Genomic DNA, 25,919 nt, shown 5'->3' with positions numbered 1-25,919 from the left:
CTTGGGAAGGACATCCTGTGGTTCTAAAATGTCCTCTGGAAAGCTGTCTGAGGCAGAGCTGGGAGGAGAAGGAGAGACGGATTGGGGGGGAATGTGTGTGTGTGTGTGTGTGTGTGTGTGTGTGTGTGTGTGTGTGTGTGTATTTGAGGGTGAGTGTATGTGTGTTTGTGTGAGTGTATGTGTATGTGTGTATATGTGAGTGTGTTTATGTGTTTGTGTTTGTGAGTGTAGGTGTATTCGAGTGTGTGTGTGAAGATGTGTGTGCGTTCGTGTGAGTCTGGAACAGCCAGTGCTGCTCGCCAGCCTGGAGAGGGTGGGGGCATACTTGAAGATGGGTGTCCTAGCTTCAAGAACTGGCTGGTGGAGTTGATCTGGCAAGGGCAGGGAGGGAAGCCTCCCTAGGAGGGCTGATGGCACTCTCTCCTCCTCAGTTTCACCTCCCATGTGGCCAAGAGTGTCTTTCCTCCAAGCCTTGAGGACCTCCAGGGCAAAGTGGAGGCTGGTCTAGCTGAGTAGGCCCAGCAGTTTGGCACAAGAGGACAGTTGACAGGTGAGCAGAGGAGAAGGAAATGGATTAATGTCTGAGGAGAACCAAGTGTGGGCTCGCTGGCGAGTGGATACGGGGTAGACCCACGCTTGCTTCAGGGGCAGCTCCAGGTGGAGAAGAGGTGGCTGCCCCCCAGGCTTGGGAGTGGGGCCCAGACCCACCCTGGCATGCCTGGGCATTTATTGTCCAGCCTTTACCCTCTGGCCACCTGCGCTGCAGGAGTTCCACTCCCAGGTGCTCAGTGTCCTGGCATGTCTGATGCTGTGGAAGAAAAATGGACACACTGAGCAGCAAGACTGTTCTAAAAAAAATGAAAACTTTCATAAATCTGAGTGGAAAGAGATTAGAGTTGTCACCGGGTCAGAACTGCCTGGTGGACACGTCGCGTGCTGAGCGAACACAGCAGCTGCTGCCTGGACGCTGGCAGGTGCAGGGGCAATGCAGAGCCTCGCCCCTGGGTGGCAGGGTCACATGGTGTGGTCTTTCCTCTCTGATGGAGTCCTGGAGGTGAAAGCAGGTGGCGCAGTGCCCCGAGTCAGGGTGAGCTGCTGCATCTGTAGTAGTCAGGCTTCTTTGGATGAACACAACAAAGATGAAGAGCGCATGTCTCACTGCTGTTACTTCCTCTCTGTGCAGAGTCCTGTGGTCCAATTGCGGCTGGCGTAGCCGACGTTGAAGCTCTCCAATCTCACGGCTCCTCCCTCGGTCAAGCCCTCCAGAACACCAAAGCCCCTGAAGCATCTGCCTTTGTCAGCTGGCTCACACCCTGCTGGTCAACATGGCTGCTGGGAAGGGTGCTGTGCGGAGCTCTTCAGCTGAAAGCAGATGGCGGCTTAGTGAAGCCGACCAGGGCAGGGGTTGCAAGCCGGTGCTGCTGGAGAAAACCAACCACCCGGGCTCTGAGCCTGCCACAGGTGGTGGGGGCCAGCCTGAGGACTGTGCTGAGCTGGCGCTGTCAGCAACTCCAGGCGAAGTCAGACTGGGAAAGCCAATGGCCCAGAAGGTGTGCTGGGAACAGGGGCAGAGTGCCTTCACGGAGGTGTCTCAGTTCAAGAAGAGGCTGGAGGGCGCGCAGGCCAAGGAGAGGGAGCATGATAACCCCACAGGCCAGCCTGGCCCCCAGCAGCTGACCCACGGCACCCCCAGGGATCCAGCTGGCAGCAAGGTCGTCTCTTTGTGGCCCAGTGGAGCCCGAGGGGAGCAAAGAAGCGCCTTCAGCAAACCAGCCAGGTGTCCCACAGGGAGACCTGGGCCAACCTCTCTCTTCCAGGCAGGCAGACCTGCAGATGCCCTTGGGGACCTGTTGGGACTCATCAACACGGTAGATGTCCCTTGTTGGGGTCAACTTTCAAATTCTAAGTTTTTGGTGGGTGATTTCTGGAACCTGCAAACGTTGCCACAAAATGCTCCTGTCTGCAGTGCTTTTGTGGGTGCCCCCACACTGTGGCTAAAGCATGCCACGGGCCAGATACCCACACCCTCCTCGTCCTCATCCCCTGCCTCTTGGGCTCTGCTGCCACCCACCTTCACCTCCCTGGGCCTGTCCACTCAGAACTGGTGTGCAAAGTGCAACCTTTCCTTTCGTCTGACCTCCGACCTGGTCTTCCACATGCGGTCCCACCACAAAAAGGAGCATGCAGGGCCTGACCTTCATTTTAAGAAGCTGAGAGAAGAGGCCCTCACATGTCCTATTTGCCACGAATACTTCCGGGAGCGCCACCACCTGTCTCGGCACATGACTTCTCACAGTTAGCCGGTGACCGTGGAGCAAACCTATAGAGGCAGCTTCTAAGATTCGGCAATGAGCTGGAGATGGCTCCCTGGGGTTTCCTTTGAAAAGGCTGGTCAGAGTAGCCTACAGGGCTGTCTGCATTGGAGTTCAGAGACGAACACCTTGATCATCATTTGAAAAAGAGAGCCCTAGGCCGTGATGTGTTTTGAAATAAAGTCATGAAGTAAAATGATACGTTTTGTTAACCTGGGGCATCGGGACTACGAGGCATGAAGTGGAGGCCCTGCTCCTGTCACCATTCTGTTTGTTCCACGTGGAGGCAAGTTTGGCCCGCAGCATGGGCTTTGGAGGCAGACAAACCTGGATTCAAATCTTTCACATTGGACACATTGCTTTAACCGTCTGAGCCCCAGTGTTCTTTTTTTTTTAATAATAATTTTTTTATTATATTATGTTAGCATACAGTACATCCCTGGTTTCTGATATAAAGTTCGATGATCATTAGTTGCGTATAACACCCAGTGCACCATGCAATACGTGCCCTCCTTACTACCCATCCCCAGCCTATCCCATTCCCCCACCTCCCTCCCCTCTGAAGCCCAGTGTTCTTATCTGTAAATGGGGAGGGGGACTCCTGTGTCTTAGGGATGTCGTCAGGGCTACGTGGGAAGGTGTGTGGAAAATAGCCAGCATGACCCTTGGCACAGTGTGATCACTGAGTAAATGATATTTATTATTGTCCAGATCAGTCAGCTGTTGTTAACTAACAAAATCTCAGTGGCAAACAACTCAAAGCATCTGTTTCTCACTCGAGGGTCTGTGGGTTGGCTGGGTTGAGTTGGTCTTGGCTGGGCTTGGCTCCAGGTCACAAATTACCTTTAAGTTCATATCTTTTACTCTAGGACCGATGGGCTTCCCAGATAATACTTCTCTCACGTTTATGCCAAGAACCCAAGAAGGAAAATCCAAATACACAAGCACACCTCAAGTCTCTGCTTGAGTCAGTTTTCTTTTTTTTTTTGAGAGAGAGAGTGCCAGAGTGTGAGGGAAGGGGCAGAGAGAGAGAGAATCTTAAGCAGGTTCCTTGCTCAGCGTGGAGCCCAACACGGGGCTTGATCTTAAGACCCTGAGATCATGACCTGAGCCGAAACCAAGAGTCAGACGCTTAACCGACTGAGCCATCCAGGCGTCCTGAGCCATCCAGGCATCCTTTGGGTCACTTCTACTCACATCCTCTCAGCCAAAGCAAGTCAGCAGCCAAGCCCAAAGTAAATGGGTGATATGTGTGTGCGGCCCACGGTGAAGCCATGCTGAGGGCGTGGATGTGAAATCCTACTACAGGAGCATGAAGAATTGGGACCAATAATTCAACCAACACTTGCTCCATGGTTCTTCACATTCTGAATATGTGAAAGGGGGCAAAAGGAACAAGACATCCACCCACCCACACACCCCTTAGCTCTCAGGAAGTGATCATGTACAACAGTTTAGGCTTAAAACCTTGTGAAAATTAAGAGAGTTCTGGCTACTGGTATCTACCGCATGTTGTGTTTCTCTCGGTAACTGTTCTGTTTATCTGCGTTTGTCCTTGCAAACCTCAGGTCATAAATTCTGATGTAACTCAGGCCAGTTTGTGTGAAGGCCATCAGTTGGGAGTTCTTTCGAGTCAGTGAGTTCTTTTGACTGGTTTCCACTTCCCTTTCAGGACATGTTCATTTGATCTGCAATCTTCAACCCTCCGGTGGGACCTCTGGCACAGAGCTCAGCTGTGGTTGGGAAGGAGCTGGTGGGGGCGTCTCAGACAGCAGCCAGTGAGCCATCCAAACAGCCCCCAAACTCGACTTCTCTCCCTTTCCATGTGTCCACCTGGTGCAGGCAGCAGCAGGTTCCACCTGGCTCCCCTACCCCCAGCCTCCTGACTCACCCTCTCCTCACCTTCCACCCACACACCCATCCGTTCTCCACTCAGAGCCAGCCATTTATTCACTCATTTATTGACCTCCTCAGGCACTCCTGCCGTGTCAGGCCCATGGTCCTTGTTCAGGGTATGTAGCCTCGTGTACAGCATGACAGATGCCAGAGGACTGTGTGGGGGCGCTGGGCACATGGGAGCAGGCCCGTATCAGACCTGTAGGAGGGGCTCCCAGAGGCCTCCTGAGGAGTGGGGGCAAAAGCAGATCATCAAAGTCCAGCAGGTGCAGGAGGCTCAGACGGGGGCGGTGGCTGGGGAGGAGGGGACCGGAGCTACAGATGCTCTGGGATGCCATAAGGCCCGTGTGAGAACCGAGTGAGACGGTGGCCCTCTGAGATGGAGACAGAGGAAGGCCTCCAAGGACACAAGTTTGGCCCAGGGCACAGGAAGGCTGGATCTGAGAGGCACGTTGAGGAATCCTCTGGCTGCAGTGGGAAGGGTGGGCTGGAGGAGAGGAGAGGACCCCCTGAAGGAGCCTCAGCATCTGGAAGGAGCCAGCAGTGCTCCCTGCAGGCACCAGCAGGGAGGTTTGGAGGCCCACCTCCCTGAGAGAGACAAGGGACGCTCTGTAGGAAGGTCCCTTTCCCCACAGAAGGGGGCTGAATCTTCAGGGAGCCTCGGTCCCCTGCCGTCCCTTGTGGGTAAGGAAATGGCGCCCCCTGGATTGTGAAGTGGAGGCTCCACGTGATACACTGACATGTTGTTGAATCTGTAGGACGCGTAGGAGGTAGATCTTTAATTCCCATGTTACTGCAGAGGAAACTAAGCTCCAAGAGATTAAGCGTCTTTTCTAAGATCATAGGTTCAGGAGAAATGGTGCAAGAATAAGGTCCCAGGACCACCCAACTCTGAGCTCACATCCTTCTCAGCCTGCCACGCATCTGCTCAACATGTAGTTACGTGGCATCACGGATGGTTTAAAAAGTAGGATTTAGGGCCAGGCACTGACCCCTCCTAAAATTTCGCCTTGCACCCTGCATACACCCCCACATTTCCTATTGCCCTTTCCTTGAACACTTTTCTGTGATCTTGTGTGCTACATGATTTGTCTTATTTCCTGTGTCTCTCCCATTACTGGAGCGTAAGTAAGCTCCACAAGGGGTTTTTGGTTTTGTTCACTGCTGTAGCCCCAGCAGGAAGAACAACGTAGGAATATAATAGATGTTCAACAGATGTTTGTTGAAAGAAAGAATGAATGAATGGGATGCCTGGTTTCAGTCTCACCCCTGACAAACCTTGAGTCAGCTGCTCATAAGTGTTTGGGTCTCTATCAGACGGTATGCACAGCTGTCCTCTTCTGGCTTATTGGATTAGTCCATATTTCTGTGAAATCACTTTGAAAGGCACAAGTGCACTATACTAAGACAGAATCGAAATTTGGAATGGAAAGAGACTCTAGGGTTCTCCTGCATCCTCTCACTTTACAGCGGTGAGCACTGAGGTCCACTGAGGAGCAGACCTGCAAAGTGATGCCGGGCAAGCGGCGGTGAGGTCAAGGCCGGGACCCCTGAAATGTCAGCCTGGGCATCTTCCCTGACCTGCCCGCACGCTGCTAAGAACATTGACTGCAGCCTCATGCAGGATTACTACTAGCAGTGACCCCATCATTTTCAAGGAAGGGAGACATTTTGAAAAATATTAAAGCTAACCAAATAAAAGTTATGAAGAAGTGTAACAGAATATCTTCCCCCAACTTTATAAGATGCAGTTCGTTTAATAAATGCAGTCATTTTATTAACTGTGGTGATGCATTAATAAAAACAAATGGACATGCAAGTTGCTTTGCAGCCACTGAAATTGACAAACTCCAAGATGACTTATGGAAATGCTGTCTTACAGTTTATGAACGTGGCAGCTCCTACTTGTCACCAGGCTGGGTTCCCAAAATCCCCTTGGCAGTCAAATCCTGTCTCATCCTTTCTTCTCTCCTGCCCTTCCAGAGTAGTCACTCTAAATCATGACTTTGCCCAAGCTCCCTCTGCCACCTTCCATACTAGTTAAGAGTTGGCTGGTGATGTTGCCACAAAACATCACATCAGCAGGTGCGAATTTTCCCCTCTAATTCTGGGGTAAGAATGACCACATTCCTTAAATCCTCTGTATCTAATTTAATCTGCTCTGTACCCCGACCCTGTGGTTCTGGTAAGATATGCAGTCTGTCATTTTCAAATTCCTCCTCTGTCTTTCAGGTTCACAGAAAGTTCTCCCAATGTGCCCCACCTATGAAGGTAGCCTCCCTGAGCGTCACACGGTCTCCCTGTGGGGCACTGATATTTTTGTCTCTGTCCTCCAATGTGTTCAGTCTCCTCCCCTCTTCCAGAATCTTGGGCCTTGGCTCTTTTCTGGCATGTTGTCATTACGGATGTCACACAAAAACCACTGAGTCAATGAACAGAAAGGCTTGGCTAATTTCTTGGAATAGGCGAGGGAAAACACCTTCTAGTGGCTGGACAATGGCAATGTGTATCTTAATCTCCCAAGCAGCAGCCATTCAGTTAAGATTTATGAGTCCCCAAAATGTGCTAATGAGACTAAAATAAGACATTCTGAATTCAGGTCCATTTTAGTTCTCAATTGTAACCAAGATCTTCCCCCCCCTCCCCCCGGCTGAGATCCTGGATTTCAACTTCTGGCCAGTTCTTGAATCTTAGACCTTAAAGACAGGGTATCCTACTCAAATGACTCTATAATTAGATCACTGAATGTGAATGAAGTCCACTGGGCTTAGGGAGGGGGAGGGAGGAGGAGGGAGGGTGGGTCTGACACCTAGAATTCCTGTGTCCTGGGTGAAGGAAGGAGTTTTAGTGCCAGGCTGAACACAGGCCTCAAGAAAGGCTAGAAATCGGTACTGTATGTGAAATTAGTGATTCAGTTGGTTTTTAAAAGCCGATGGCCGGAGTAGCATGGACTTAAGAAAGCACATTAGCGACGATGGTGATGGGGAGAGGGAGGAACGACCAGCTGGAGACCCCTGACTCTATTATGTATCTAGACTTGGAAGAGGCTGGGTGCTGGGCCCAGCCCTGCTAACCTTACACAAACCGCCCTATTATTCTGGGCACAAGAAGAGAACCTCCCACATCAGGGCTTAAACTCACCAGTTGTTCCAAGGTGAACCCTGCATTCCCCCTTTCTTGAAAGGTGCTGGCGCCCCCTGGAGGCAGCGAGCCTCCCCTGCAGGCCACTTCTCTTCAGACAGGGTTTTATAAACCCTGGTTAACTGCATAATTTTGTTTCTGTTTTTGTAGAAGTCATGAGAGAGGACTAAAAATCATATAGTAAGAGATAAATCCCATAGAAAAAATGTTTTATTTTTTAAAATAAATTATTCTCCAGTGTGTTTTAATTTGTGCCACTTCCTGGGAGAGAATTTCCAGAAACCAATTTTGAATGGAGGTTGGGGAGGCAGTACCTTCTGGGAGGGGGGTTGGGATTCCTTAAATTTAACATTTTCTTCCCTGGCTGTCTTACGTTTTCCTGGGGCAGGAGACAGGAAGCCAGTGGCCTCTGATACCCTTGCTATTCTAAGCTGCTTGGATTAGCAAGCTATTTTCACTGCCAGTTGCTCTCATCAGCAAGGCGGCAAGGAGGTCCTCGGGCCAGGTGGCTGCTAATCCTATGGCACCCAGGAGGTGCGAGATGCGTGTCCTCCAGTGGGGATCTCCTAGGCAGGCTTCTTTGCCCGCAAGTGATTGGGGTTGCATCCTTTTTTTCTGAGCTGTGTCCTCTCCTTGCATTAAAGGTGTGGATAATCAAGGCCCTCACTGACATGCAAACATGGCCATCGGCTGTGTGTTGGGCCATGTGGGCAGACGCAGAGACATAGCAAGCAGGAGGGTGAGATGGGAGAAGAGCTGGGCTCCTCCCCTCTGATGCTCCAGGGTGGTCCCTGGCTCCTGCTGGGCTGGGGGCTTCGGAGAAGTCTCCAGCAAGGATCCTGATGGTGAAGGTCCAGCCTGTCTGTGGCCTGGGGTTACCTCAGGAAAAGGGGAGGACAGGCTGGCCCAGCCCCCTCACTGCAAGTCAGTGGGTGCCTTGTGTGGGGGGGTCCTCAAGCAGGGGGACCTGAGAAGGTTGCATGGCAGAGCAGTGGCCCTGACTGCAGGCCGGGCCACAGAATGGGGGTAGGAGTCTGTGGTGGGAATATAAGAACCAAGCCAGGACCCCAAAACAAGGGAGGGGGAATGGCAGGTGGGCCCAGAGCAGAGTGCTATTAACTCAGACAACTCATCATCCTCGTGATTGTGTGGACACAGCAGGGTGGGGGTAGAGAGGAGGGAGTTTGGGTTAGCTCTCAGGTGTCTGCCCTAATTTCAGGAGGGAGGTGTGGCTGTGCACAAGATGGGGTCTTGGGGACAGGAGCAGGCCTTGGCCAGGCAAGGTGAAAAAGGTAGAGGTGATGAGCTCATACTGGGACATCAAGAGCTCAAGGGGCCCATAGTCTTGGAGCAGAGGCTGCTAGGCGGCTGTGGGTCACCTGGCTCTGTCATCGGAAGAGAGGCTTGGTGGGATTTTGTTTTCCTTTTCCTTTTTCCCCAGTTTTCTGTCTCCAAGCAGGTAACAATGCAAGAAAACCAGCTCAGGAATATTGACACTTTCTCTTTAGTCTGAACAGAACCCCTTGGGTCTCCTCCTCCCACTTCAGGCCCTCTTTCCAGACCAGGCCCAGGGCCTCTTCATGATATGGTAGAAACATCAGGGTCTTTGTAGCGAGACAGTTGGGGGTTCCAAGCTCACCTGTCCCCTAGCCCAGCTGTACCAGACAGTACAGTTTGTTGTTTTTAAAAAAAAGTCTGTGGTTGATGGAAGCAGAAAAGGATATCTTGAGAGGAGCCTGGCCTGCACCCAGCATTGGATAGGCAGGCTGAGGGCTCGGGGTGGACAGTGGGCAGGAAAAATGAGCTACTCAGCAGGACCTCAGCCATGGTCCGGCAGGGGGACGGCCTCTGGAGGACGTTGCTGTCCCCCACGCTGAGCGGGGGCATGACTCTGCTGCTCTGCACACTAGGCATGTGGCCACTGCTGCTGCCCAGCTCCCACTTGCTTAAACATTCAACCTGCTTAAACATATGAAATATTCTGCACAGGGACCTCTGATTGGCCCAGGAAGGACCTCGTGCCCATACCCTGCTGGCCGGGGAGCTGGGAAAGTGAACTTCTGGTGTGTCCCGCTTGATGGTGGGGAAATGGTGTCAGATGACATTGACTGCACACTGGATTAGCTCATTTGGTCTTCATAGCCCTGAAGGTGCTACTTTGTCTCTCATTGTACAGATGAGAAAAACCGAGTCCCAGAGAGGTAAAGCAACTTGCCCAGGTTTGCGCAGCTGGGAAGTGGCTGGCCTGACCTTCCCCCGGGGCCAGGTTCAGGACGGAACTGGGCTCCCAAACACCTCGCTGCTCTTAGTGAGTCTGTTTCCCACAGGTTCAAATGGGGAGTTGGTCTCTGAACATTCAAAGGGGGTGCATGTGTTGGGTGGCCTAAAGGAGGACACATGTCCGTTGTGCTACCCGTGTGCCCTGCTGTGAATTATTGAGCTTAACTGAGTGTCAGCTGACTCCTGCGGAAATGGTAAGAATGGTTGTCCAGTGCTCGTTTCGGCAGCGCATATACACAAATCACAGCGATACAGAGATTAGCATGGTCCCTGCGCAAGGATGACACACAAATTTGTGATGTGTTCCATTAAAAATAAATGGTTGTCCACGCACTGTGAGGCTCAGAAGAGAACTATGTATGTCAGTCACCCTGAGAGCTGCCCACCGCTTCCCCTATTTAAGACTCATGAAGATCTGTGCCATCGGCAGACCCCCAGCACCAGCCTGACACCTTAAACAAGATCAACTGTCAGTACATGTCAGTTGCGTAAATCAAGGAAATCCAGATGATATTAAAAATAAGCAATTACTAGTAATCACTAAGGTATGGTTGGTGACTCAAGATATAATTTGTTTTATTTATTTCATTTTTGGAATAATGACTGCTGCGTTTGAAAATTACGACCTATGTTGCTTATAAGGATTTAAGAAAAAGAGAAAAGTATAAAGAAAGAACGTTAAAATATTACCCCTGATTCTACCTCCTAGAGGAACCATTGTTTGGTTTAGGTGGTCCATCAGATAGCTGTGTGTGGGGAGGGGTGGGAAGGAGGAGGGAGGAGAGAGAACCCCTAGAATGTAAGCATGTAGGGGTGTCACACATGTGCCTGGATGTTAATAGGTCTAATGAAGAAAAGGGTGAGATCCCAGCATCCGTGCTACTGCTAACATTCAATCATGCACTTGATCTTAGTTGAATTTAGCAGAAGGAAGAAGAACTGGAAGGCCTTCCATTAGAGCTTTCCTATTTAGACAGGGTTGGTTCAAGGTTTTCCAGGTGGCGAAATCCCTAGATATTAGTGGTGACCCAGGGGCGTGCTCAGACTCCACAGCTCTCTGGAACCTGGGGAAGAAGCTGGTGAAGTCAAGGTTGTCTAGCGAAGTCAGCCCAGTGCCCTGGGGGACGTCGCCTGTGGCAGCTCCCAGGTGGACTCACCAGACAGCAAGGCCAGATGGCACCATGACTTCATCCTCACTCAGACATCTTGGAGACGGGGCTCTGAGAGCACTAACTGGCGGCTGTGGATGTCCCCACTATTCCAGCCTTATCCCCACCATGACTTTGGGCAGGATCCTGGAAGTCTCTCACTTTAGGGTCCCTGGTGATTTCCAGCAAAGTAAGGTTGCTTGGCTCCCAGGGCCAGACAGGGGCCTCATTCCTCCGTGTCATCCCTGAGCTCCCCATCTCCTCCTGGGGCTTGCTCGGTTCTGGAGGAGGTCTTAGGGTCTGCCAGCTTCTCACCTTGTTAGGAGTGGGCTTGGTTGACGGAGCCAGCACAGTGATTGGCTGTACTAGGCCAAGAAGGGCGGGCACCCAGTCCACCGCCCAGGGCCACTCTCCCCTCAGAGTTGCAACTCTGCATGTCCAAATGGTGCATGGCACTAGAGGTCACTTTTGGGTCCCTGGCAGAAGCTGGAGAACAAGGTCATGGGAGCAACATGTGAAGGGAAGAGAGACTTGCCGAATAGAATTGGATTGGGAGGATTCTAAGTGGAACTGGTCCTGTCTTCAAGCGTCTAAGGGCTGCCACCTGGAGGAAAACAGACTTGTGGCCAGACACTCATGTGTGGTCCTTGGGCACCAGGTGCTGTGCTAAGTGGCGGGCAGTAGGAGATGAGGATGGCCGTTGCCCCGGAGAAGCATGATGGGGACAGAAACAATCCCAGGGCAGGAGGGAGAGTGCTTTAATGGGGAAGATGCAGGTGCAGGGAGGGCAGAATGGGGACAATGTGCTGGGGAAGTGGGGGTCCCTGGCCTCTGGGCCTGCGCTGTCCCACATGGGATCCACCAGCTGCAGGTGGCCACTGAGTACGGGACATGTGTGTGAGGAAGGGGATGTGCTCTAAGTGCAGACTACATACCAGATTTCAAAGGCTCCCTGCAAAAACATCTCATTCATAATAATTTTTATGCTGCTGAAATGGTACTACTGGAGATATAGTCAGTTAAATAAATTACACTATGAAAATAAATTTCACCTATTTATTTTTACTACTAGAAAATGTCGCGTGGCGCATGTGCCCGTATCTGCTGCTCGCGTTGTGACTCTGTTGGACAGGGCTGCTCTAGGACCAGGGGTCGGCAATTAAGAAGCAGGGGTGGGGTGCCTCTGGACTTCACCTCCCCCAAAAAACTACTGTGGAGGGGGTTGCCTCTGAGGGGTGAGCTCCCTGTCCCTAGATGCTCAAACAGAGATGTTGGCAGTGGTGAAGAGACCACCGGATGAACTCCAAGGGTACCTCCAACTCTAATTCTACCGGAGCTCAGTGGGCCCCTTTGCTGCCCCTCAGGGCCTCAGGCAGGACCACGGGCTGGAGTGCCCTTGCCATGTGGCCCGGGGGTCCAGTCCACCCCGGGGCTCCGCCTCGCCCTCGGCAGAGTGTGCTGGAGCATCTCCTTGGCTCTGGTGAGGGCTCCCTCAGCCGGGACGGCCACATGGGGCACCACGCCCACCCCTTCCCAGGAGCTGCCATCCGTAGCCCCCACCGAACGGGCCGTGGGGATGGTGATGTAGAGATGGGTGTCATCTACGTGGTAGGTTTGCGGTGGCTGGCAGCCCCCACTGGTCACCTCCCCAATGACCAGTGCCCGGCCCAGCCTCTTCATGATGTAGGTAAATTCCTCCGCGGCGCCGGCCGTCAGGGCGCTGGTCAGAATGGCCACGTTCTTCTTGGAGCCGTAGCGTTCACCTGGAAGACAGAAGGTCCTTGAAGATGACGAGTCCGGTCAGCACCCTGGGGCACCTGCCTTCTCCATGCTGTCTGGACCCGCAAAGAGGAAGGCCTGGAATTTAGTTCTGTGGCCTTGTGTCCACATGCAAATCCTCCTTCCCGAGCCCCAGTTCTGCTTCTGTGAAATGGACACAAGAATGTGCGCCCAAGAAAAGGATGTGCTTCCTCTTCATGCGTAATGAGAATACCTAACCTGACCAGTCTCACTTTCCACTTGGGACTCCAGGAACAGACACACGTGTGACTTCACGGCCAACGACCCTCTAGGGCAGCGATCTCCAATAGGAGTGCAACGTGTGCCAGAATGTGAGCCTCAGTGTTGCTGCAGGTTTTCTAGGGGTCCCATTGAACAAGTAAAAAGAAACGGATGAAATGAATCCTAATAATGTTTTATTTAACTCAATATAGCTGGGAAAAGTAATCAATAAAATTATTGAGATATTTTACATCCTTATTTTTCCATAAAAAGTCTTCCACATCTGGTGTGCACTTTCCACTTTCCCCATCTCTGCTCATATGAGCCCCGTTTCAATGCTCAGTGGCCACATGTGGCCTGCAGCTCCCAGGTTAGACACCACAATTCTAGGACCCCGTGATCTGCAGATTTGAATCTATTTGTACCTCTTGGTTTTGAACGTCTGTTTGAATTTATAATTCACCTGGTTCTAATTTTTATTTACATTTTGCAATATGTTTGAATGTATGTCTTGAAGCTCTGCTCAAAGCCTCGTATGATAAGGAAGCATACAAGTGCTAATCGTGGGGTGACTTTCTGGTCATATGCATCCCCCACCGTTGGTCCCCCAGCCCCTTTTCGGATGGGAGTGTAGGTTCCTTGGTTTGTCGTGCTGAGCAAGCGAGTCGGAGTGAGTCTGTCACCCACAATGGGGCTGTGAGAGCCCTGGGCCTGCACTTGCCCCTCTGACCGCTTCTCTGGGCCCAGAGCCATGAATTTTCTTCAAGCAAGTATGCTGAGCTGCTGCTGGAAGCTCAGGCAGGATGGGCGCTAGACACCCTGTGGGATTTGGCGAGGGGTAGGGAGATCCTTCTAGTTCTGCATTTGTCTTGTAGGCTGATGGTTTAGTGGCGAGAATGGAGGGTATTTTGGTTTTAGACAGGCCAGTGTTCAAATTCTGGCTCTTTCACTTACTAGTTGGGTGATGTTAGATATGATACTCAACCTAGTTAAGATTCATTTTTCTCCTCTAGAAATTAAGTACAATAGTAGCATTTTGCAGGGATTAAGGATCACATGTAATAGCACACGGCATAGGACAGGGGCTTTGTATTCCCATTTACTATTACTTTTCCCTGAACCCAAGCTATCTTTCCTTTCCCCAATTTTCAAGAAGCTTCTAGAATGAGAACAGGAAAGGGAAGGCTTTTACACACACCTGCGAGCCGGGAGTGGGTCCAGAGTTCACTGACAGAGTCATTAGGCCGGCTGTAGATTTTGTCCAACAGAATTGGAGGGCCTTCATCGAAGAAGTAGGAGCACAGGGCAGAGATGGAGGAGGTAGGGCCGCCAATGTTGAACCTGAGGGAAGGGAAGTAGGAGCCATTGTGGGGGAGTTCACAGGGGCCCTCAGCTCCCCTCTGGGAGCCTGGGAACTTTGCCCTGAGGAGGACACCAATTCCAGGCAGCCTCAGTGTCCCATCCTAGTGCCCCATCTTCCTCCTGCAGAATTCCTTGGTTGGCATTTCCCAGCGTACAAGTCTCTTGAGAACAAGAGACTTTGTGGTCAAATTTGTGTCGAAAATATTGAATGCCATACCTGCCCCTTCTGATCACATATTAACACATTATGTGATACATATTGTATAAATTACATTAAAGGCTCTGACAAGTCCTGCAGTCATGAAATTGTTGATAAATTTTCCCCATTTACCATGGACTGCCCTCCTGTACCCCTGCTGCCTGTGAGGACACTGCCTTCCCCAGATGCATTCTTCGTAATTCCACAAAACCTACTGGACATTTTTGTTGGGGTGTTCTCATGGGGCACTTAGTGTAGCAGAGTGCTCAGAATTGTGGAACTACATTGGGTGGGGTGGGGAGGAGTGGAGGGGAGAGCCTGCGCCTGTCCTAGGACATGCCCAGCTGGGTGAACTCCTTGGGCCCCTATCTCCTTATTTGTGAACAATAAGTGTGGGCTGGTGATATGTGAAGAGTCTCTTCTGGTTGATGGTCTAGGATGGCCTGACTGGGTTTAGGGCCTGTGACCTCAGCGTCTGAACCTCCTCAAACCTCTGGTTGGAAGGGTCTTTAAGCAAAGCACAGCTATAGGCTGAGCCACTTCCTCTTTTACAAGTGTGGCCACACAGTTAAGCAGAAAGGGACTTGGCATAAGCATCATCTGCATGTTCGGTAAGTGTTTGAAGGATAAAATCTTCAGGGGTAAGACAGGAGCCCTCAAGCACAAGTTGTGGGGACACACACACACACACACACACACACACACACACACACACACGACACACACACCTAGAGCCCTGGGAGATGTTTTTTCTTCCAGGGAGAACAAGCCTCTGAGATCCGGAGCCCCCTAGTGACGACCTAGAACCACAGCTGAGCTGTCGGCCATGACTTGGCTAATTCTGGCAGCTTCTCTCCTGCAGCTGGAGGTGCCTCCTGGGGGAGCAGCCTGCCTCTCCCTGTGCCCACAGAGGGTGCCCAGGGGAATCACGGAGGCCTGGGCCTGGTCGCTGCAAGCGAGAGGGTGATCTCCTATCCCCTCCAGGAGGGAGGTCTCTAGCTGAAAGCATCCCTCCAACAGTCATTTTGTGATGCACAGAATTCTTTTTGCAACAATAGCGGCTAATCTGCAAATTCTCTCTGGGACCTGGCTTTCTAAGTCTCATGACCAGAGTGGTCATGGCATGATTTTGTATGACATGAGAGGCACAATTGCAGGTGTTGGCCTAGCTGTCCCAAACATGATTGATCGTCAGAATCACCTGGGATGATGCCTTTCAAGTACACAGATGACAAGGCCTCACCCCTGGAGCTCTGGATTCTGTAGGGTGGCGTTGGGGCCCGGGAATCTGTTCTTCATGTCTCCCTTTCCCTCTCTCTCCACTGAATCCTATGACCAGGCAAGTTTGGGAGCCAAAGAGTAGCCCAGTGATTCTCAGCCTGGAATGAACATTGGGATCATCTGAGGACCTTAAAAAGTCCACCAGTGCTAGGGCTCCCTGTGACCGATGAATCCAGAACCCCCAGGGCCAGAGACCTCTGCCCACCCCTCCCCTCTCTCCCGGGACCACTGACCTCATGTCGATGATCATGGCGTCCGTGTGCACGATCTTCTTCCAGACGTGCTCCACCAGCAGCTCTGACACCTGGGTAAGCAGCTCACAGTCCCCAAACATGTCAAACCTCAGGTAGCCGAGGTTGTCCTCAAACACATTAGTATGAAAGGAGAACTTGATCAGGTCCTCAAAGACTTCAGGGGAAGGAATCTGAAAGATTGGGCGGGTGGTCCAGCTCAGTGTCAGCAAAGGAGCAGATCTGATGTCTCAAGCAAGGGGGCACCATAGTTTCCCTTTGTACATGAGAGATACTGAGGGATAGGAGGGGACTAACATATCTGAAGGAGGTAGCAGGTGCCAGGACCTTTTACAGTAGAGCATCTAGGAGCTTATGTGGTTGGTGGGCCTGGGGTGTGGACCCAAGTTTGCTAGGATGTGGTTGGCAGACTCCTTACAGAGAACATTCACATGTGCCAACCCCGCACCATGGGCCATGGTGTCCAGAGCTGCAAGGCCCAGGTGTGGTCTCCACTCTGACTCCTCTCCCTCTCTCCCCACTGACCTCACCAGACCTTCCTGATGTCTCTGAGCCCATCTTCCTTTCCTTCCCTGGGGCAGGGAGGGAAGACATTAGCTAGGTACTGGGTCTCTAAGTCTTTAGCAGGGGTTTGGCCCTGTGCTGAGCACACTGCAGCCCTTACCATCACCCTCAGGGCACCCTTTAGCATCCCCGTCCTTTCAATGAGGAAACTGAAGCACAGAGTGATTAAGTAACTTGCCCAAGGTCACACAGCCAGTAAGTGGTGGAGCCAGAAGCTGAATCCACATGTGACTCCAAACCATGAACCCTGGCTACCCTGGAAAGGAGTGAGTCCTTGATTTGGAATCTGGTGGCCCTGTGAGCCTAGCACAGTGCTGGCACATACAAGGCTCCCCCAACATGCCTTGTGCCTCCTCTTCTCTCTGCAAGACTGCTAGAAGGATGCAGGCTCTGTGGGCTGGAATGAGAGCAAGCAGTGTGCAGGGCCACCTGCTTTGCCCTCAGTCACAAGCTCTTTGGCCATCGGCCACTCTCCTCTGCACCCCTCTGGGCTTCCATTTCCTTTTTTGAAAAACGGGGATGACAATTCTGCAGTAGATGCTTCTGGTGCCCTTAACCCTCCTCTGACTCTCGTTGCAGCTGGCCCTGGCTGCCAGGGCCTGCCTCCGGCACACCCTGTGCCTTTCCACCCTCTCCTTCAGGACCTTCTCCAAGCTGCCAACGAAGGACAGGAGCTGCCGGGTCCCATCTGCAGATGGACAGCTCTGGGAGGCATGCCCCACACTTGCTAGGGTCCCACTGGAATCTTCAGAAGCAACGGCCTCAGTAATGCACCCACCCGTCCCCACCCGTCCGCTTCCCTCCTTCCCTCCTTCCCACTCTCTCTGTTCCTTCACTCCGGCTTCAGAGACCGCCTCCCCCGTGAACCACCTGCACCCAAGACCTGCTTTCCAGGGAACCGGAGACAAATGCTGTCCTGCCTACTGGTGACGAGGCAGTGAAATGATGGATGAGAAACCAGGGGGAGAGATGTTGTAAATGCTGCTTTTGATGAAGCTCCTGGCTGATGGGAGTGCTTGGTGAACCCTTGGCTTCTCTGGGCCACGGGTCTCGAGAACATTTTCCTCAACCTCCCAGCAGCAGAATTCCTCAATTGTGATTTACCTTTTCAGTGTTTCCCCAAAGGTCACTGCTGGCTTCAAATAAACTGACCACAGTACCCTGCTCAGACTTTCCCAGCCAGCCGGCCCTCAGATCTGAGTCCACTCCCACTGAGTGAGCTTCTTCCGGATGCAGGGGAGCTACAATGACATGTGCGGTGGGAGGGGAGGAGCAGGCAGGGGGGGCCTCACCACTGCCGTGGTTCTCTGGGCTGTGCACTGGCACCCCCTCACCACGCCCCAGCCCGGGTCCGGGCTCCATGCTTTAGCTCTGAGGCAACCGTGAGGCCGAGACTTCTGCCTGCTTCTCTCTCCCCAACCCCTCAACTCATTCACACAAACTGCAGCCCCCTGAGGCGGGCAGGTGGGAGAATGAACACAAGCCCACGTTGCCAGAGGAGGGAACCGTCGTGACTTCTCGTGACCTGACCTTTTCCCAACCATTGACTATAAGAAGTGCTGCAAACATTGGCCTTCCACCCCGCTGAACTCCTTCTCTACCAGAGGTTTTCAAACTGAGCTCCTGTGGGTACCAGTGTTCTACGGAGGTGTTCAGGGACCTCATGGACGCGAGAAGGGAAAGGGATGACAGGAGGAGAGGAAGGAAAGGATGTGACTAGTGAGAACCTAAACACAGAAGCAAGTCTGGAGGTCACTGTCTTGCACCATGCACAGAGCCCAGGGTGGTGGGCAGACAAGTGGTCGGCTCATTTCTGGGACAGCGCTAGGCTAAGTGTCCCTTGTATCTCACCTGCATAGGCACAATCCCAGGAATGCGGTCCTTGGCATCCTCGGGGATATGGGCTGTCTTCAGGTGTGGGTCTCCGGACAGCATCTGCAGATCAGCCCCCAGCATCTCAGCCAGGGCCCCTTCTGAGGTCACCCTGGAATAGCGGCTTTGCAGACGGCTCAGCTTGGCAGCCATCTTGGCTCCCAGTTCCGGGGAGGCATAGTTGTCGGCTACCAGTTTCCCGGTTGTCTGCAGCACGGTGGGCACCTTGGCGCGCAGGGCCACTATGTCCCGGGCCGTGGAGAGGGCCCCGCTCATGGGCACGGTGATGTCTGGCTCCACCCCAGCCAGGTCCCAGGCCTCGCCTGTGCTGGCACTCAGGGCCATCTGCGTGGGCATGGAGGCGTATAAGGGGCTGCTGCCCACCTGGTAGATGCCCACAGAGAGTGCCCCTCCAGCTGTGGGCTCCCCAATGACTGTGGCCCGCTGCAGGTCCTGCATGGTGTGAGCGAAAGCCTCGGCCGCCGACCCGCTGATGTGGCTCAGCAGGATGTAGAGGTCCTTGTGGGGGCCGTAGCGTTGGCCGGCCACCTGGGGCAGGGTCCACACCTCCGTGACCCTCGAGGTGGCCCTGTCGAAGACAGAGTAGAGGTGCTGGCGGGGCTCTGCCTCAAAGAAGTAGGAGCAGAGCAGCGGCACAGCGGTGGAGTAGCTCCCGGGGTTGTACCGCAGGTCGACGACCAGCGCGGCCGTGTCCACCAGCCCCTGCCACACCAGCTGCACCAGCTGTGGCCCGATGGCCTTCACCGTCTCCAGCTCAGCCATGGCGTCGAAACGCAGGTAGCCCAGTCGTCCAGGCAGCACCTCTGTTTTAAACAGGGCTTCGATGAGGTAGGAGACCTCCTCTGGGGAGGGGACAATGGGGGGTGGCGGGGGTACCTCCTCGGCCACCATCTCACCAGGGCTGTGGAACACCAGCAGGCGGTGGTCCCCAGACATCTCCTGCAGGTCGGCCGTGAGCTGGGAGGCTAGTGACTCCAGGTCCACAGCTGTGCGGTAGGCCCCCTGGGCCAGCTTGGCTCGCAGCAGGGCACTGGTCTGCCCGACGACCTCTGGCCGCGCGTAGTGCGCCTCCACCAGGTGCCCCGTGCCCTCCACCAAGGCCTCCAGGCTGCGGTGGAATTCCAGCACCTCTTGGGCCCTGTCCAGGGCCTCCTCGGCCAGCACGATGGCATCGGGCACCACGCCACCCCCCAGCCAGCACTCGCCGTGGTTGTCGATGAAGGTGAGCACAGGCACTGTGAGCACCAGGTCCCCCTCGGGCGTCTGCAGCAGGGGCACCGTGCGGGTGTGCAGCAGGCTGCCCGCGGTGATCTCGCCCACCAGCGTGGCCCAGCCCAGCGACTGCATGAGGAAAGCCAGCTCCTCGGCGGCCGTGGCGGTGCGGTGGCTGGTAAGCAGGTACACTCCGCGCTGGGTGGGGTAGCGTTGGCCCAGCAGCTCCACGCGGCTGAAGTGCTCCTGTGTGACGTTGGTGCGGCGGTCATAGGTGGTGAAGAGGCGCACGGAGCCAGCGTCGGGGCCCCGGAAGTAAGAGAGCAGCAGGGGCACGGCAGAGGATGGCCCCCCAGGGTTCTGGCGCAGGTCCACGATGAGGTGCTCCGTGTCCCGCAGGGGCTCCCACACCTGGCGCATGATGTGCGGGCTCAGCACCTCCAGCACCGAGGCGTCGGCACAGCTGTCAAAGCGGAGGTAGCCCACGTTGCCTGGCAGCACGGACACCTGGAACATAGAGTCCACCAGGGCCTGCCGGGCAGCCTCATCCCCGGGCACTGTGGGGACCACCTCCGGAAGGTCGTCGTCTCCGATCTCGGGCTCAGCAGAGCTTTCCTTGGGCCTGACGGCCCGCACCAGGAGCCTGGGGTCCTCAGACGCAGTCTGTAGGCCAGCGTTGAGCTTCGTGACCAGGTCCTCCTGAGAGACCACCGCAGAGAAGTCCATGTTGGCCAGGTGGTGCAGCAGGGTGGGCACACGGTCCACCAGCGTGTAGTAGGCCTGCAGGGCCTCCTGCAGGCGCCGCACTATCCCTGGCAGGGCCCGGCGCAGAGTGAGGATGGCCAGGGCTTTCTCGAGGGCCTGCTCGGCTGGTGTCCCCACACAGGGCAGCACCCCGCTGCCCTCCCATGTCTGGCTGCCCCCTCCCAGGGGCCCTAGGGACCGGGACACGGGCACGGTGAGGAAGAAGTCGGACTGGCCTATCCTCAGTTTCTGGAGGTCCAGGGCACCCCCCACAGTCCGCTCACCCACCACAATGGCCCTGCGCATCTGTTTGAGGATGTAGGTGATGTCCTCAGCCACGCCCCCCGTGTGGCCGCTGGTGAGGACCACCACATCTTTGTCGGCACTGTACCTTTCTCCTTGGACCTGGGGCAGGGTCCAGATCTCAGTGGTCGTGTTGGAGGGGCGGTCGTAGATGGTATCCACGTGCAGGACCGTGTTCCCGGGGTGCAGGTAAGAGATGACGTAGGGGATGCCGGAAATGCGGCCCCCAGTGCAGTGCCGGAGGTCCAGTACCAAGGCAGAGGTGCCCATGAGCTTCCTCCAGACGCTGGCCACCAGGAAGCCCCCCAGCTTGCTCACCACCTCCTGGCCTGGGATGTCGTCCACACGCAGGTAGCCCACATTGCCCTCCAGAACCTCGTGGCGGATGCCCTTCTGCAACCGGGCAAGCAGTTCCTCTTGTGTGAGGTTGGTGAGTGCTGGGGCTTGCCGGGGAGCCTCGAGGGTGCTGGGCTCATATGAGATGACAAGGCGAGGGTCGTTCAAGGAGCTCTGCACCCCAGTGGTCAGCACATGGGCCAGAGTCTGAGGGTCTGAGATGGCGAGGATCTCACGACTCTTGGTGGCCTGCTCGATGGCTTCCTGCATCCCCATCAGGTTCTCTGGGAAGCAGTAGTTATCCAGGAGGACCTTGGCCATATCCAGCACCAGGCTTGGCTGGAACAAGTGCGTGGGGCCGGCCAGGCCACAGAGCAGCGTGGACAAGATCAGGGCCCATTTTCTCGTCATGGGGATCCAGCAGGAGAGCTGACTCCTGCACAAAAGCTCCCTTGACTGTGCGTCAGGCCACGGCTCGGCCCTGTGTGGCCACCTTCCTCCCTCGTCCTTCTCAGCGGGCGGACAGAAGGTCTGGGGCTAAACTCGGGAGTTGGGGCGTGGCTTCCAGCTCCAGTAAGCCTTTAATCCTGTCTAATTCAAGCGCATCAGCCCTGGGGACCGGGGAGCAGGGGCCGAAGTGGTTTGACCCAGAAGGTACGTGGGATCTCGTCTTGCTGTGCCGCCTCTGTGTTTAGTAACCTGAATGACCACCATTTGAATTCCTGCCACATGCCAGGCACTGTGCTGCACGCTTCACAAGGTGACGGTTTTCACCAGAGCCTTGCAAGATAGAGCTATTAACCTGCTGTCAGTAGCATTTCCCCACCACACCGAGTGAGCCACATCTCTGGAATTAGGTAGAAGTTATTGGAGGCCTGGCTCTGTGACTCTGTACTCTGTGGCCTAAGGGAAGTATCTTACTTGTTGTGTAGATTAAGCAAGAAACTATGTGTAAAGCATCTCATGGTTTTAGGCGAGAAGGGAGCATTCCATTACTGGTAAGTTCTCCGTGGTGGAAATGATCTCTGCTGTACGGCTGAAGAAATAGAGCTCAGTAGCTCACTGCAGCCCATCATCTTAGGTGGGGGGCAAGGGGATATTGAGAAGAAGTCTGAGGGGGGGCGCTGCAGTCAGCTCAGACAGTGCAGAGGCTGAGTCAGAGGCTGCCGTCCACTTCAGGGCTGGACGTTGATTTCTATGTCTTGCTAATGCATCCAGGGAATTGGAGTGGGCCCCCCCAACACCTTTTAAACAGTAAGAATACAATGTCTGGACCTCAGTGTGGTGTGTGGTGAGTGACTCGGTGTCCACCTTCCAGACACCACAGGATCAGTGAATCCAGGTCAGATGAGGTTGTCTCTGTGACCTAACAAGTGGCCATGCTCCCGGCTAAAGAAGACCCCTGCTGGTTGAGGGCTCGGTCCGTGGCCCGCTCTTTGCAGGGAGAACCCAGTTGTAGACCTTGGGTCTCTGTGGTCCCAGATCTCACAGGCATCCGGATCGTTCCCCCACCTGCACAGAGCACACAGGCCTGTGTCGGGTGAACAGCTCAGCTCTAAGGCTCCCTCCCAGCACCTGCTCCTTCACATGGAAGTGACACGCTTGCAGCTGACTTGCCACAGATCTCCAAGAATACCTGCCACAGAGCCTAGGGTCTAGAACCCCTGCTTTGTCTCCGCATCTCTCTGGGGGTGGCACTTACAGGTTTAACAGACAACCACAGCCAGAGTGCGCACGGCCGGAGAGCACGCTGGGAGAGCGGCCTGACTCCCCTCTTCTCGCTTTGCCCCATTAGCAGCAGCACACACTCCTCGGGTCATGCGGGCAGCAGGCCAGTGCACACGTGTGCCTCAGCAGGGGGCTGGGGAGCTGTTCCCAGGGACGGGGGGCTTCCCCAGCACCCTCGAGAACCACAATCCTCTCTCTGGAAACCATTATCTGAGGATGTTTACCAAGTGGTTTATGAAGGCCGAAGAGGTCAATTAGCTAAAACAAACATATTTTTAGCTCATTAGGATTTGTTTAATGCCCAAGTGACATATGGTCATATCAGTCCGCTGTTTGCAGCCAATGAGGTGAGCCCGATTTATTATAACAATAAGGCCTCCTTAGTCCCCACTGGGAAGACTGGGCCTTCCACTCTGCCTCTACTTGGGGAATCACATGTCAGAGACTGCCATCCTGGGCCTCTGAGGCCACTTCTCCGTCCTTGCTTGAGCTCAGGCAAAGCCCCCAGACCAGGAAGGGCAGAGGATAAAGATGACCAGGAAAAGTCCTTCTTCGGGGAAAGTGCTTCTTCTGGACTCTTCTTAAAATGCGGTCTATATGTGGAACGCAAGGAATAGCGGGGAGGACATTAGGAGAAGGAAGGGGAAAATGAAGGGGGTGGAAATCAGAGGGGGAGACGAACCGTGATTGACTATGGACTCTGGGAAACAATCTGAGGGTTTCAGAGGGGAGGGGGGGATTGGGCTAGGCTGGTGATGGGCATTAAGGAGGGCACGTATCGCATGGAGCACTGGGTGTTACACCCACAAAATGAAGCATGGAACACTACATCAAAAACTAAGGATGTACTGTATGGTGACTAACATAACATAATATAAAAAAAAAAAATGCAGTCTCAGGATGGAATCCCTGAAGCCGTTGCTGGGTGCCAATTTGTGGGGATGGATGCCCCAGAGCTCGCAGAGGATGTGGAAAAAATAATGAGGGTCCATTGCAAGTCACCAGGGGGGTGGAGTCAGTGCTTGCAAGGAGATGTGATGTGTCCTCCTGTGGGTGTGGCCCCAAGCCCAGGGGGAGAAAATTCTGTCCCCGGACTTTGTCTTTCCCTCAATGTTCTTTATAGACATTTTCAAGCAGTACAGCAAATATCCATGTCCTTAGATTTTAACATCGACATTTTATTACCCTTTCTTTATCTCAACTGTGTCTCTCTGACTCTCTCTCGAAACCTCAAACCAGCATATTGTTTGGATCCATTTCAAAAAGTAGGTTGAATCCTGTCGTTATTTTATTTTGATCCTTTTTCTTTTTACTTTTTTAAATATAAGGGTAAAACATACTAATTTTTACAAGTTAAATAATTCATTAACGTGTGAACAATCTTTTTCCAAAGCCATTCCAATCCAGCCAATAACAATGTGTATTATACATACAGAAATGACGTTTAATGTGGGGCCGTCCTCACTTTTCTCTGGGTTCATACATGAACGCACATGTGTAGGCGATGTATTGTCTAGTCATCTACGGATGCCCATCCATCCATCCACCCACCCACCCATTTAGTGTCATCTACGTGCACATTGTGTCCATACTGTGCATACACAGTAATTTGCCTTTTGTTCTACTTACTTAAACATTTAGCAGAAACAACCCTCACTGTTAAAGCGTATACATAAAGTTCATCCTTTTAATGACTGCATTGTAGTCTTTGATAATTTACTGAGCTGTTCTCCCACTGAGAGATATTTTAAGTTGTTGCTGGTTTTGCTTCTATAAACAATGTCGTTATAAATGGTCTTGAACACATGTTCTCAAGGACTAGTATTTCTTGTTTCTGTAAATTCCCAAAACTGAGCTCATTGAATCGGAGAGTATGTGCACATGTTCACTCATTTTCTTTCTCGTATTTCAGTAACTTTTAAATTATCTAATGTGTATTTTTCTTTTTTTTTAAACAACTTAATTGATGTGTAACTGACATACAGGGAACTGACCATATTCGAAGAGTATAATCCGGTGAGTTTTGACATGTGTATTCTCCTAGGGAACTATCACCCAGATCACGATAATGTGTATCGCCCTCGCCCTCAAATTTTTCTCACGCCTCATTGCTATCCAAACCCCCTTACATCTCCATCTTCAGGCAAACACTGATCTGCCTTCTGACACCATTGTGGATTAGTTTTCATTTTCCAGAATTTTAGGTGGAATTTCACTACGTGTACTGGTTTTTTCTTCCTGTCTTCCTTTGCACGGCATAATGATTTTGAGACTCCCCTCTGTTGTTGAGTGCACATTGATGTATTCATTTCATTGCTGAGTAGTATTCCACGGCATAGATAAATCATGATCTGTTATCCACTCCCAGGTTGATGGGCCATGTATCACTCCTACAAATGGAGCTGCAGTGAATGCCGAAGTATAGGTCTCTGTGTGGATATACGGTTTTATTTTCACTAGGACAGGAATGTATGTTTAGCATTTTAAGAAATAACCCATTTTTCAAAATTTAAGTTTATACCAGCAGCATATGGGACTTCCAATTCCTCCACATCAATGCCAGGAATCGGTATGTACAGTCAGGCTTTAATTTTGGCTCTTCTAATGGATATAGCATGGCTTCTCATCGATTTTAGTTGACATTTCCTTGATGACTAATGGTGTGGAGCATCTTCTAATATATTTATTGGCCATTTGTGTATATTCCAAGGTGAAATATCTGTTTAGATCTTTTGCACATTTGTTGGGGCTGATGGGGTTGTCTAGGAGTGGAATTGCTCGGTCATGCGGTAATTCTCTTTAACTTTTCGAGGAACTGCCAAACGGTTTTCCATGCAGCTGCACCATTTTGCATTCCTGCCAGCACGTATGATGGTTTTGATTTCTCCACATCCTCGTCAACACTCGTTATCATCTGGCTTTTTGATACTAGCCATCCTAGTGAGTGGGAAGTAGTTTTGATTTGCGTTTCCCTAGTGACTAGCAATGCCAACTGTTTTTTCATGTGCTTTTGGCCATTTGCATATCCTTCCTAGTGAACTGTCTATTCAGGTTCTTTGTCCCATTTTTAAATTAGGTCATTTGTCCCTTTATTCCTGAGTTATAAGCATTCTTTGTATGTTCTAGGTACAAGTCCCTTATTAGATATATGATTTGCAAGTATTCCCTTCTATTCCATGGGTTATCTTTTCACTTTCTTGATAGTGTCCTTTGAAGTACAAATGTTTTTTTTATTAATTTTGGGGTGTCTGGGTGGGTGTTAAGTGTC

General features: G+C 52.6%; 2 protein-coding genes and 1 non-coding gene across 3 annotated transcripts; 2 read left to right on the top strand and 1 right to left on the bottom strand.

Annotated features, from left to right (window-relative positions):
* The first annotated feature begins 1,197 nt into the window (after window positions 1-1,197).
* On the top strand, window positions 1,198-3,860 carry ZNF488 (zinc finger protein 488). Its single transcript, XM_087862491.1, has one exon. It carries the CDS (start codon window positions 1,326-1,328, stop codon window positions 2,298-2,300), a length of 975 nt encoding a protein of 324 aa, XP_087718617.1. The 5' UTR covers window positions 1,198-1,325; the 3' UTR covers window positions 2,301-3,860.
* A 5,980-nt stretch (window positions 3,861-9,840) lies between these two features.
* On the top strand, window positions 9,841-9,944 carry LOC123800403 (U6 spliceosomal RNA). Its single transcript, XR_006781909.1, has one exon. It is a non-coding gene; the product is annotated as a U6 spliceosomal RNA (small nuclear RNA).
* A 2,201-nt stretch (window positions 9,945-12,145) lies between these two features.
* RBP3 (retinol binding protein 3) lies at window positions 12,146-21,334 on the bottom strand. Its single transcript, XM_045809980.2, has 4 exons — window positions 18,287-21,334; window positions 15,854-16,044; window positions 13,977-14,119; window positions 12,146-12,540 (listed from the first exon to the last, which is right to left on the bottom strand). Exons 1-4 carry the CDS (start codon window positions 21,332-21,334, stop codon window positions 12,146-12,148), a joined length of 3,777 nt encoding a protein of 1,258 aa, XP_045665936.1.
* Window positions 21,335-25,919: the final 4,585 nt, after the last annotated feature.

The sequence above is a fragment of the Ursus americanus genome, chromosome 6 (genome assembly GCF_024610735.1).
Source record: "Ursus americanus isolate L20-20 chromosome 6, mUrsAme1.1.p, whole genome shotgun sequence".
In the NCBI taxonomy this organism is placed as follows: Eukaryota; Metazoa; Chordata; class Mammalia; order Carnivora; family Ursidae; genus Ursus; species Ursus americanus.
The sequence above is the reverse complement of the archived record's forward strand: the minus strand, read 5'-3'. Positions and strand labels throughout refer to the sequence as shown.

What these genes read in the sequence shown, in the direction of transcription:
- ZNF488 (XM_087862491.1), top strand. Translation starts at nt 1,326, where the DNA reads ATGGCTGCTGGGAAGGGTGCTGTGCGGAGCTCTTCAGCTGAAAGCAGA.
- RBP3 (XM_045809980.2), bottom strand. Translation starts at nt 21,334, where the DNA reads ATGACGAGAAAATGGGCCCTGATCTTGTCCACGCTGCTCTGTGGCCTG. An exon ending in CTGGGATTGTGCCTATGCAG is followed by an intron (nt 16,045 to 18,286) that starts GTGAGATACAAG and finishes CCAATCTTTCAG; the next exon opens with ATTCCTTCCCCTGAAGTCTT. An exon ending in GACCCACTCCCGGCTCGCAG is followed by an intron (nt 12,541 to 13,976) that starts GTGTGTGTAAAA and finishes TCTGTCTTCCAG; the next exon opens with GTGAACGCTACGGCTCCAAG.